Raw genomic sequence first — 13,458 nt, 5'->3', positions numbered from 1 at the left:
AAAATGTTGCCACAAGTAGCACTGCAGATATTGAGATAATAGAGATGCAAGACTTCACTCTTAGTATATACGCATGTGAGGTTTACGTTCTGCATCTACGTCATATCCCTGAGTCTACCTTTAAGCGTATGCATCTATCCTTAGCTGAACTTCTGTCCCTATTCTTAAAGCGTTTCTCTCTCTGTAGTTGTCATCGTACTTGTTCTACTGACGCTAGCTGGCCTGGGTTTCCTTCTGTACCGGTACTTGTGCCACAACAAGGGTGCCTACAGAACCACAGGAGAACCTGCCCCGGGGGAGGACTGTGATCTGGCCCATGGTGACATCGTAACTGATGAAAAGAAGGAGTACTTCATTTGAACTTGATGACGAGGAGGAATGTGAGAACTGTGGGTGGGTGTTTAACAAAATGTTCTCTGCCAAACTGACAGGAAATTACAATCTTTGATGGACATCTACCATATGTTTGCGGAATTGAAGACCGACATAGATTTTACCCAAGAGAACACACTATCACGTATAAGCACATAAGCTGGGCAAGCGATGAGATTAATTAGTAAAAGTGTGTGCACACTGATGGTTTCACAATTTAACAGTTGTGTGTAAAGTAAGAACTGTTTTAACACTGGTGGATGGAGGACTTCATGAGATTCTTGTGGGGGAATGTCTAAGATGGCGTCATATAATTTTTATCAATCTGCTCCCCATGTGTCAACTCTGAAGGGTTTTCATTTTCTGATTGTATTGGTAAAAAAATATATATACAGCGAGGAGAACAAGTATTTGATAACCTGCAAAATCGGCAGTGTTTCCTACTTACAAAGCATGTAGAGGTCTGTCATTTCTATCATAGGTACACTTTAACTGTGAGAGACGGAATCTAAAACAAAAATCCAGAAAATCACATTGTATGATTTTTAAGTAATTAATTTGCATTTTATTGCATCAGAAAAGCAGAATTTAATATTTGGTACAGAAACCTTTGTTTGCAATTACAGAGACCTTCTCCAGATACTTCAGGTTTCGGGGCTGTCGCTGGGCAATACGGACTTCCAGCTCCCTCCAAAGATTTTCTATTGGGTTCAGGTCTGGAGACTGGCTAGGCCACTCCAGGACCTTGAGATGCTTCTTACTGAGCCACTCCTTAGTTGCCCTGGCTGTATGTTTCGGGTCTTTGTCATGCTGGAAGACCCAGCTACGACCCATCTTCAATGCTCTTACTGAGGGAAGGAGATTGTTGGCCAAGATCTCGCGATACATGGCCCCATCCATCCTCCCCTCAATACGGTGCAGTCGTCCTGTCCCCTTTGCAGAAAAGCATCCCCAAAGAATGATGTTTCCACCTCCATGCTTCATGGTTGGGATGGTGTTCTTGGGGTTGTACTCATCATTCTTCTTCCTCCAAACACGGTGAGTGGAGTTTAGACCAAAAAGCTCTCTGTCTCAGACCACAAGATCTTCTCCCATTCCTCCTCTGGATCATCCAGATGGTCATTGGCAAACTTCAGACGGGCCTGGACATGCGCTGGCTTGAGCAGGGGGACCTTGCGTGCGCTGTAGGATTTTAATCCATGACGGCATAGTGTGTTAATGGTTTTCTTTGAGACTGTGGTCCCAGCTCTCTTCAGGTCATTGACCAGGTCCTGCCGTGTAGTTCTGGGCTGATCCCTTACCTTCCTCATGATCATTGATGCCCCACGAGATGAGATCTTGCATGGAGCCCCAGACCGAGGGTGATTGACCGTCATCTTGAACTTCTTCCGTTTTCTAATAATTGCATCAACAGCTGTTGCCTTCTCACCAAGCTGCTTGCCTATTGTCCTGTAGCCCATCCCAGCCTTGTGCAGGTCTACAATTTAACCCTGATGTCCTTACACAGTTCTCTGGTCTTGGCCATTGTGGAGAGGTTGGAGCCTGTTTGATTGTGTGGACAGGTGTATTTTATACAGGTAACGAGTTCAAACGGGTGCAGTTAACAGGTAATGAGTGGAGAACAGGAGGGCTTCTTAAAGAAAAACTAACAGGTCTGTGAGAGCCAGAATTCTTACTGGTTGGTAGGTGATCAAATACTTACGTCATGCAATACAATGCAAATGAATTACTTAAAAATCATACAATGTGATTTTCTGGATTTTTGTTTTAGATTCCGTCTCTCAGTTGAAGTGTACCTATGATAAAAATTAGACCTCTACATGCTTTGTAAGTAGGAAACACTGTCGAATATGCAGGTTATCAAATACTTGTTCTCCCCACTGTATATATTTTCCTGGGGGCTAAATGGGAAATTGTATTTCTTGATCAGTAGAAGGCACAGATTTTTTTTTTTCTTCTCATGCCATTATACATAATTTACCAGTTCAAAACTGGGCAGCTAAACAGGAAATGTTGTTTTGTATCTGTTACTATTACCAAATACACCATCTTGTGATTGTATGATCTTACTGAAGTATCTGCCAAAGGCAGTAAGTGGCATGAAAGACCTCAATCTGAGACTGCAGGTCTGACATGGCAATAAAGCTTGTTAGTTTTTAATCACTGTGTTCAATGTCCTTAATCCAGCTAGCTATAAGCCATAGGTGTTTATGCACGAAACATTTCTTCACCTCTTATGATTTATACAGGGCTGCTTGAGTCCTAATGCATGACACAAATCTGATTTTATAAATGATGGAAAAGCACTCGGAACAGGTAGCATTTCAAATTTCCAAAATATCCTTTATTCTAAATTTGTCACCTTAAATGTTGTTTAGTATAAAAAGTTAACTGCACCAGAGTTTTCTTCCAGACGCATGTCTCAAACCAAAGTGACACTTAATCTTAAAAGAAAGTACTGTAGTCCATCAAATCACTTTAATACATATCCATATTATAAAAATGTTAAAGAGAATCCCTGAACTATAAATGTCCATAAATCCTTCAACAGAAACTTTTACTCCACACTGGCTGTGGTTGGCATGGCATCTACTGGTAAGCATTACGGTACATCATATTGCTAGGTCTAAGCTGCGTTATAAACATGAGTCAGTTCTGGGACAGAAAGAAACAAAACAAATTGTATAAGCCTTTTTTGTTCACATTTTGAAAGCTGTGACCCCTTTTTTAAACCCTATGATGCATCAGTGTGTTTGGGAATGGGATACACATTTACAGCTGTGCAAAATGAGTGACATGACAACCATGTTTGGATTGGTAGCTAGTCATATGATCACTGTAACCAAGAGCAAATGCAGTCTGATGATACAATGTGCAAACAGGTTGCATGCTAGGCTAGCAGGTTTCCAGACAGCTGATCAACTGACCAAAGTAACCTGGAATTCACATTTCAGTGAGGACTACATGTTTTAATGGAGGGCCACAACTATCAAATCTAGGCTATTAAGTCGGATACCCAGTGACACATGAATTTTGATCATAACATACAAGACATGAGTTGCATTACATACGGAAAAATAAAGAAATTGCACTGAATGTTAATGTTTAAACCAAAATATCAAATTCTTGAATCTAGGCGTTTTCACAAACTGGATCAAACCTAGTGTTAGATATGACCTAAAAAGGTTATACGGTAGTTTAATAAGCAGCGCACATAAGTGTATTGGAAAAGAAACAGTTGTGTAAGCTCGACTGACACAATGCGTATTCATAAATAATGGTGTGGCTTAACACTACAATTAAAAAGTCGGGTAAGGGGAACCATATGCAAGTGATTTGCTGCAGTCCTAAAACATTTAGGAATCTCAACCTGAGTGAAAAGACACTTCAATGAAATTCCTTCAATAAGTTGTACAGGAAAGAGTAGCCTTTGCCTCGCGCTGTATTTGCAGGTTATTAGCATTTGAACTAAAAACAAGTAGCAAAATCTATCATTTCCAGAAGTGTACATAAATTAAATTGTGGCATTTCTATAAAAAATTAGCAATGATATCTTCACAAAATTCAAAGTTGTACAGAGCAAAAGTGCAAAAAGGCATGCAGAACCACCTAGTCACAATTACATTAAACATTTAATCACCCCCTTACAAAATACAGCAACAAATGCCAGATCGAAGGTCTTAAGTACCTTCAAACCCATCATCACTGTTTGATATGTTTCCTTTTAAAATGTGCCATATTTGAATTATTATAATTAAGTCAATCAAACATTTTGTAGTGCAATCTAGACCATATCTTTGGTACAACCATCTCCGTGGTTATACTTACAAAGTAAGTAACTAGTAATTGATTCAAACAAATCACTTGAAGATGAGACAGAAAATAAACAAACTAGTTATATTTTAATTTAACCCGCAAAGGTTTCATAACACTGCAGCCCTTAAAACCTACTGATCTTAGTAGGTTATTCTACCCTACATGACAGTACTTTGTGTTTTAAGAACAGGTTGTGGGTGCCATTATTTTACTTAACGAAACACTGGGATGATGTTCAACTCTGGGTATCCGACTTAGGGGGGAAAAATATATATATATAACTGCAAAAATGTAAAGCCAACCAACCCTTTCGGTGATCCAAATCTCAATTTGGAAAATCACACTGAATTTCGTTCTTAAGTATTTTAAGTTAATTCGCTTTTATTTAAGTCACGGTGCTGTTTGGCACCCGATTATGTTCATCTACAGTTGCCCAAGAAGGTACAGTAAACCACCATGGCATGTAATAGTCTGGTTAGAATTTTGTAATCCATTCTTGTTTGTTTTGGTTCTTGTTTAACATACCAGTATTCTATTATACTACAATCCGGTGGCCGGAGAAACAGATTTTTTAGATAGGCCTACTGGGCATATTCAACATGCCATGCAACAGCAAAAAGAAAAAAACTAAAGTATATGTGATGCACTGCTTGGATCATTAGCACTCTTTGTGAGGAAGACATGAGGCCGAGTCCAAATAAACATGAAAAACTGAAATAATAAAGTACAAAAATGGTGACAGTTAAGAGTTTAAATCGATGTCATTCACTCAAAAAGAAAATCTAGCCAGTAACATATGAAATGTGTTTTGACTGAAGACAGCAGCACTATCCTTGTAAGGTCAGGGAACCGGTTCAGAAGCCCAAATTATGAATAAGTAATTAAGACTGACCCTGGATCGAAAGTGGAGTACTGTACCTTTTATCGGGGCTCTAAAGTATTACATTCCGTTAAGTGATATCAGTATTGTGGCATGGCCAAGCAGCCCGAAAGGGGTTGGCGGATGGGACAGGAGAGGGAGTCATCATTTTGAATGAGGGAGAGGAGTATGGGGAGAAGTTGTGGCAAATGCTGGCTGTTACCAGATGGTGTACCCACCATTGGAACCACCCATGAAGAAGTTGTTCTTGCGCTGTGTCATCATGACGTTGGCACCCTGCATGGCGGCCAGCTGAGCTGCATTAGGCATGTGGCCAGGAGGTGGGGGCTGTGATGTGTTTAGGTGAGGTGAGAAAGAAATAGTCACATGCATGAGTAACTTTACCAATATCTGTTAATCAACAACACAGGCAATATACTTGGCTCCTTCCTTGAACTTATTATGGTTATCGATGACTTTCCCCTCACGTGGTTGTCTAAGTAGACACAAACTGAAAGGAAACAACAAAAACCAGCAAACACGCCACCCACCAGGAATTGAGCTTGACACCCCTGATATAGGCATGGTGTTTTGTGGATACTCACAGGGATGGAAGCACTGTTGCTTTGACCAAATCGAGCACCAGCATCATATCCTCCCTCCACTAGCACAGTGGAGCCAGGGGGATACATGGCTCCCATGGGGTAGTATGCCATGGGGACGTTGTGGCCCATTGGTCCAACAGCCATGGACTGGGGCAGTTGCATGTACATCTGAGTGCCAGGGTACTGGGCCATTTGCTGTAGCTGGCCAGCCTGAGATGGGTGCACATACCTGGGCTGATAAATCTTTGGAGTAATGGAATGAGGATGAAAGGGGGAGTGTTAGACAGTCTGTCAGTTTGTTTGTATTGGTATTATTGTGAATAATCTTCACAAAAGTAGATAACACATTTATTCCAAGTATAAATGGTTACCTCAGAGTATGCAGGTGGTGCGTCTGTGTAAGGGGGTGCCTGAGGAGACACTTGCATAGCAGGGGGGTAGATGGGTGCACTGCTCTGCTGTGGGTACACAGCTTGCTGGGGATAGGAACCTGTGATACACAAAATAATATTATGCTATTATCACTACCAACACTTTGTTTTACTCAAACGTCACACAATTGCAAAACATTATTGAATGCCAGATTGTTAATCTACGACCACTCTTCGTGGGGTCGGAATAAAACAGATTTGTCTAGTTCAGGGATACAATATGGGCGTCACTAGTTAACACAGCCATAGTCATAAACACCGTTACTTTCTACAATTTATCTTTAAAATCAGAACCTAACCTTAAAAAATAAAATAATTCAATGAAATCGTACGATGGGCAATTTTGACTTTGTGGCTGTGTTGTCTAATGGGAACAACAGTATTTTCTACCAAACTTCCGTTTCCACTGAAACGGATGTGGGAACTCCGCTCAGGCGTCTTTTTACGCCTGCTACATTAGGTTAATCTACAACAGACCGTTCTAACAAAAGAAATGTACCCATGACTGGCTAACAGAACAGAGAAATACTTCCTTCTTCAATATAATGATTACAGTTGGCCACGTTAATATAGTCAGAACAATACAGTTAATCAATTTACATAAGTGACTATGACAGGTCCTACTGTTAACTCGTTAGCTGAATAGTGTTGTATTCATGGTTGAGGTCAGTGTACGCGGCTACGCGCTAAATAGCCTGTAACAAACGCTAGCTAGCTAACGTTACGTATTTGGCAACATATATAAGCTAGCTGGCTACTTACCGGTCGACTCTTACAATTTAAACAACTGTAGCTATTTATCTAATTCATAATGAAAACACCAACGACGACGGCCAGGTAGACCGCGCAGTCTAGCTTGCAGCTAACTAACGTTAGCCGCGGTTAGCTAGCTTATTCAACAATGATTTTGGACGTTAGCTAAATTACCTTTGTTGTTCATTGTCCTGAATTGGTGTGTGGTTTTCTGAGTCGAAGACGATGATTCTGAAGTTGTATGTATTTTTCTATCAGGACCGTTTTAATACTAAAAACGGAGATAACAGTTGAGTTACGTGACCGTTCACTTCCTTGTTTTTCTCTGGATCTTCTGATTGTTGTGATGTGGATGCAGTTAGCTACGTAATGTGGGCTCCCTTCAATGGGGGGGGGATTCGATTATCTGTCCCGGATTACCCAGTTTGGAGGTGTTTGCTTTGGGTGAATGTAATTCTATTCGTGTTGGGGCCGGGATGATTCCCGGGTGTGAGCCAGGTGTGCCCCGTACAAAACCCACGGTGTAATCGGCTCAAAACAAAAGTGATATAGCCTAGGCTAGATTAAGCACGTGGACTAATGAGTAGGATTCATTGTTTTCCCATGCAAAAGGGATTGCTTTGATAAAAACGCGTTATCTGCTTTCCAAATTAAGAACTCTAGTTTAAAAATTCTGATATATTTTATGGAAAAGAGATTTGTTTCAGGACGACGCACCATGCCGCTTTATTGACAACATGACCGAGCGACGCACATTCCTGTTCGAATTATGCCCGTTTACGTCACGGGCCATAGACCGGTACACCCCGGCTCAGGTCAATAGAACTCCCTCAATGGCTCTGTTACTCCCATTCAATTGGTGAAAGTGTGTGAGCTGATGTAAATTGTTTTACATTATTTAACTGGCTCAATTTTGTTGGTGTAATATATTTACTGCATGTTCCATGGTATGAGAAACATGGGCACCTTTACCAGATCTAGATACAAACTGTTCGATAACATTAATGAGAATGAAAAACAAATATTTGCAATAGTCAGCAAGAAGGAGCTAATCGTGGACACAGTCGTGAAGTGTTGTTGTGAGTGGACCATGATAGTTCATTAGTGATGTGGAACCTGAAGCTCTCAATCCGCTCCACAACTCCGTCGACGTGGTTGGGGCGTGCTCGGCCTTCCGTTTCCTGAAGTTCACGATGTCGTGTCTTGCTGAATCATAGTGGAAACAGTAAGAAAACATTAACGACGTTGCGTTGGTCAAGTAGACCTCACAGTTTGGGTTCTTGGTCAGCTAACTGACGTTAGCAGCCGTTAGCTAGCTGGAGAGCTCTTTTGTCTTGCTCCTGATAATGACAACGCCTCTTCCCCCTCAGGAGATTGAACATATTCGGCATGGGCCCTCATATCCTTAATTCATTTTTTATTTATTTAACCTTTATTTAACTAGGCAAGTCAGTTAATAAGACAAAATATATTATTTATAATGATGGCCTACAGCTGCCAAACCCGGACGGCGCTGGGCCAATTGTGCGCGCCCTATGGGACTCCCAATCACGCCGGTTGTGATACAGCCTGGAATCGAATTAAGGTGTCTGTAGTGACCCCTGAAGCACGGATATGCAGTACGCCCCCTCCCACACACAGCTGAACCATAGAGAGCATCATGACTATTTAACTCACTGCTTGGTATGGCCACTGATTGGCATCTGACCGCAAAAGCTGATGCTACTGTTTATAATCAATCCTGCCACGTCATCCCTAAAAAAGACATTTGAAATGGATAGTTTATCAACATCATTTATCAATTGGCAATATCTCACCACATCAACACTAATGGGTAATGACATAGCATATTTATTGAAAATATTTGTTATACATAATTCTGATCATTAGGTGAGTCAATTCTTGGTAGGAATATTTGTAGCTTTAATAATAGAGGACATTGTGATTGAACAGACAATAGAGAGCACTGGCTATGGGTTTAATGAAATATTTTAAATAATCTTAGCTCTCCCTTTAAGCTCCAGTGCACTACAAATTCAAGGAATTCATAAGACTTTTTCTTGCTCAATACAGGTTCTGTGGACCCATTTATTGCATGGGATGCCTTTAAATGTGCCGTTAAAGGCTTTTCAATGACATTTTCATTCCAAAAAATGGTCTCGTCAACGGAGAATAGAACATCAAACATTAGACATCAATGGTGTAGATAGGTTAAATGTATACAGAAGCACTGAATGATCTAGACACAAAACAAAAAGTTTGAGGAACTTATTCAGGAAAGATCTGGTTTCATTTATATAAAAAACAGACTAAATTGGATGGGGAATGGTGAAAATTCACCAAGTTTTAACCTAAACCTTCAATATAGAAACGTGACCAAAAAGAACCTACAAAAAATATTAACAGACAATGGTTAAATCCTTATCTCTCCAACAGAGATTTTGTTTTGAGATTTTGACACTTGACGATGAGTTTTGTGACATCCTTCTCCCAACAACAAACAAATCTTCTGCATGCCTAATTAATTGCACATGACAAACTATTGTTAGCAATTGATTCATTTCAGACGGGGAAACCCCTGGTCTCGACAGCATTCCAATAGAGATATATCAAACTTTGTATGAACTACTGAAATATCCATTACTATCATGTTTTAATTACTCATAAATGGCAAAATGTCAGACATCCAAAAGTAGGGGCTGATTCATCTCCTACTTAAGCAGGAGCCAGGGGAGCATTTCAAAGACCCAGTCTCTTTTTAAAAATGTGGAGGCTCCTCACCTTTCAATGTTGTGATGCAAATAAATATTGGCAAAATCTATTGCTCATAGAATAAAAAACATCTTACCGGATATTATTCGTCATGATCAGACGGGATTCTTAAAAGGAAGATATATTGGAGACATTAGAAAACTACTTGAAATATTGGAAAACTATTTTATGAGAATGCAGGGAAGCCAGGTATAATCTTTATAGTATATTTTGAGAAAGCTTTTTATACAGTATGTCTAGGATCTGTTTATACAGTGTCACGACTTCCGCCGAAGTTGGTCCCTCTCCTTGTTCGAGCGGCGTTCGTTGGTCGACGTCACCGGTTTAACCAGGATGTGGGTAGGTTTCTGCGGTCCTATTGCCAGGACCAGCAGAGAGAGTGGGCGGCTTTCATCCCCTGGGCAGAGATGGCCCAGAACTCACTCCGCCACTAACCTGTCTCCATTCCAGTGCATACTAGGTTATCAGCCGGTTCTGGCACCGTGGCATCAGAGCCAGATCGAGGCACCTGCGGTGGATGAATGGTTTAGGCGCTCGGAGGAGACCTGGGACACCGCCCATGTGCACCTGCAAAGGGCCATAAGGCGGCAGAAGGCGAGCGCCGACCGCCACCGCAGTGAGGCCGGGTCTGGCTCTCGACTCTCCACCTGCCCTGCTGGAAGCTGGGTCCTCGGGTTGTGGGGCCATTTAAAGTCCTGAGGAGACTGAACAAGATTTATTACAGGTTACAGCTCCCCCTGATTACCGTATTAACCCCTCATTCCATGTGTCTCTCCTCAGGCCGGTGGTGGCTGGTCCACTCCAGGAATCTGAGGTCTGCCCCCTCTAGACATCGAGGGGGCCCCGGCGTATGCTGTTCGAGCCATCATGGACTCAAGGTGTCGGGCGAGAGGCCTTCAGTACCTCGTGGAGTGGGAGGGGTACGGTCCGGAGGAGAGATGCTGGGTGCCGGTGGAGGACATCCTGGAACCTTCATTGCTGCGGGAGTTTCACTGTCTCAAATCAAATTTATTTATATAGCCCTTCTTACATCAGCTGATAACTCAGTGCTGTACAGAAACCCAGCCTAAAACCCCAAACAGCAAGCAATGCAGGTGTAGAAGCACGGTGGCTAGGAAAAACTCCAGAGAAAGGCCATAACCTAGGAAGAAACCTAGGCTACGAGCGAGAACCAGGCTACGAGGGGTGGCCAGTCCTCTTCTGGCTGTGCCGGGTGGAGATTATAACAGAACATGGCCAAGATGTTAAAATGTTCATAAATTGTCAAATAATAATACTCACAGTAGTTGTCGAGGGTGCAGCAAGTCAGCACCTCAGGACCAAATGTCAGTTGGCTTTTCATAGCCGATCATTAAGAGTATCTCTACCGCTCCTGCTGTCTCTAGGGAGTTGAAAACAGCAGGTCTGGGACAGGTAGCACGTCCGGTGGAGAGGAGAAGTACTTCAGATATAACAAACTGACCCTAGCCCCCCGACACAAACTACTGCAGCCTGGACAGGGCCAAACAGGAAGGATATAACCCCACCCACTTTGCCATAGCACAGCCCCCACACCACTAGAGGGAAATCTTCAACCACCAACTTACCATCCTGAGACAAGGCTAAGTATAGCCCATAAAGATCTCCGCCACGGCACAACCCAAGGGTGGGCGCCAACCCAGACAGGAAGATCACATCAGTGACTCAACCCACTCAAGTGACACACCGCTCCTATGGACGGCATGAAAGAGCACCAGTGACTCAACCCCTGTAATAGGGTTAGAGGCAGAGAATCCCAGGGGAGAGAGGGGAACCGGCCAGACAGAGACAGCAAGGGTGGTTCATTGCTCCACAGCTTTTCCGTTCACTTTCACACTCCTGGGCCAGACTACACTCAATCATATGACCCACTGAAGAGATTAGTTTTCAGTAAAGACTTAAAGGTTGAGACCGAGTCTGCTTCTCTCACATGGGTAGGCAGACCATTCCATAAAAATGGAGCTCTATAGGAGAAAGCCCTGCCTCCAGCTGTTTGCTTAGAAATTCTAGGGACAATTAGGAGACCTGCGTCTTGTGACCGTAGCGTACGTGTAGGTATGTACGGCAGGACCAAATCGGAAAGATGGGTAGGAGCAAGCCCATGTAATGTTTTGTAGGTTAGCAGTAAAACCTTGAAATCAGCCCATGCTTTAACAGGAAGCCAATGTAGGAAGGCTAGCACTGGGGTAATATGATCAAATTTCTGGTTCTAGTCACGATTCTAGCAGCCGTATTTAGCACTAACTGAAGTTTATTTAGTGCTTTATCCGGGTAGCCGGAAAGTAGAGCATTGCAGTAGTCTAACCTAGAAGTAACAAATGCATGGATTCATTTTTCTGTATCATTTTTGGACAGAAAGTTTCAGATTTTTGCTACGTAGATGGAAAAAAGCTGTCCTTGAAACAGTCTTGATATGTTCGTCAAAAGAGAGATCAGGGTCCAGAGTAATGCTGAGGTCCTTCACAGTTTTATTGGAGACGACTGTACAACCATCAAGATTAATTGTCAGATTCAACAGAAGATCTCTTTGTTTCTTGGGGCCTTGAACAAGCATCTCTGTTTTGTCCGAGTTTAAAAGTAGAACATTTTCAGCCATCCACTTCCTTATGTCTGAAACACAGGCTTCTAGTGAGGGCAATTTTGGGGCTTCACCATGTTTCAATGAAATGTACAGCTGTGTGTCATCCACATAGCAGTGAAAGTTAACATTATGTTTTCGAATGACATCCCCAAGAGGTAAAATATATAGTGAAAACAATACGGGTCTTAAAACAGAACCTTGAGGAACACCGCAATGTCAGAGGACAAACCATTCACAGAGACAAACTGATATCTTTCCGACAGATAAGATCTAAACCAAGCCAGAACTTGTCCGTGTAGACCAATTTGGGTTTCCAATCTCTCCAAAAGAATGTGGTGATCGATGGTATCAAAAGCAGCACTAAGGTCTAGGAGCACGAGGACAGATGCAGAGCCTCAGTCTGACGCCATTAAAAGGTAATTTACCACCTTCACAAGTGCAGTCTCAGTGCTATGATGGAGTCTATAAACAGTCTGAAGCATTTCGTATACATTGTTTGTCTTCAGGCAGGCAGTGAGTTGCGGTGCAACAGCTTTTTCAAAAATTTCTGAGAGGAATGGATGATTCGATATAGGCCGATAGTTTTTTTATATTTTCTGGGTCAAGGTTTGGCTTTTTCAAGAGAGGCTTTATTACTGCCACTTTTAGTGAGTTTGGTACACATCCGGTGGATAGAGAGCCGTTTATTATGTTCAACATAGGAGGGCAAAGCACAGGAAGCAGCTCTTTCAGTAGTTTAGTTGGAATAGGGTCCAGTATGCAGCTTGAAGGTTTAGAGGCCATGATTATTTTCATCATTGTGTCAAGAGATATAGTACTAAAACACTTGAGTGTCTCTCTTGATCCTAGGTCCTGGCAGAGTTGTGCAGACTCAGGACAACTGAGCTTTGGAGGAATATGCAGATTTAAAGAGGAGTCTGTAATTAGCTTTCTAATAATCATGATCTTTTCCTCAAAGAAGTTCATGAATTTATTACTGCTGAAGTGAAAGCCATCCTCACTTGGGGAATGCTGCTTTTTAGTTAGCTTTGTGACAGTATCAAAAAGAAATGTATGATTGTTCTTATTTTCCTCAATTAAGTTTGAAAAATAAGATGATCAAGCAGCAGTGAGGGCTCTTCAATACTGCACGGTACTGTCTTTCCAAGCTAGTCGGAAAACTTCCAGTTTGGTGTGGCTCCATTTCCGTTCCAATTTTCTGGACGCTTGCTTCAGAGCTCTGGTATTTTCTGTATACCAGGTAGCTTGTTT

At 42.1% G+C, this 13,458-nt stretch overlaps 1 protein-coding gene across 1 annotated transcript; it reads right to left on the bottom strand.

Moving 5' to 3' along the window:
• Window positions 1–2,836: 2,836 nt before the first annotated feature.
• On the bottom strand, window positions 2,837–7,192 carry LOC135504158 (DAZ-associated protein 2-like). The gene is made up of 4 exons (XM_064922491.1): window positions 7,011–7,192; window positions 6,024–6,142; window positions 5,653–5,895; window positions 2,837–5,395 (listed from the first exon to the last, which is right to left on the bottom strand). Exons 1-4 carry the CDS (start codon window positions 7,021–7,023, stop codon window positions 5,267–5,269), a joined length of 504 nt encoding a protein of 167 aa, XP_064778563.1. The 5' UTR covers window positions 7,024–7,192; the 3' UTR covers window positions 2,837–5,266.
• Between the last annotated feature and the right edge of the window lie 6,266 nt (window positions 7,193–13,458).

This window comes from Oncorhynchus masou, chromosome 18 (genome assembly GCF_036934945.1).
Source record: "Oncorhynchus masou masou isolate Uvic2021 chromosome 18, UVic_Omas_1.1, whole genome shotgun sequence".
NCBI classification, from domain to species: domain Eukaryota; kingdom Metazoa; phylum Chordata; class Actinopteri; order Salmoniformes; family Salmonidae; genus Oncorhynchus; species Oncorhynchus masou.
This window is presented reverse-complemented; position numbering and strand designations above follow the sequence as displayed.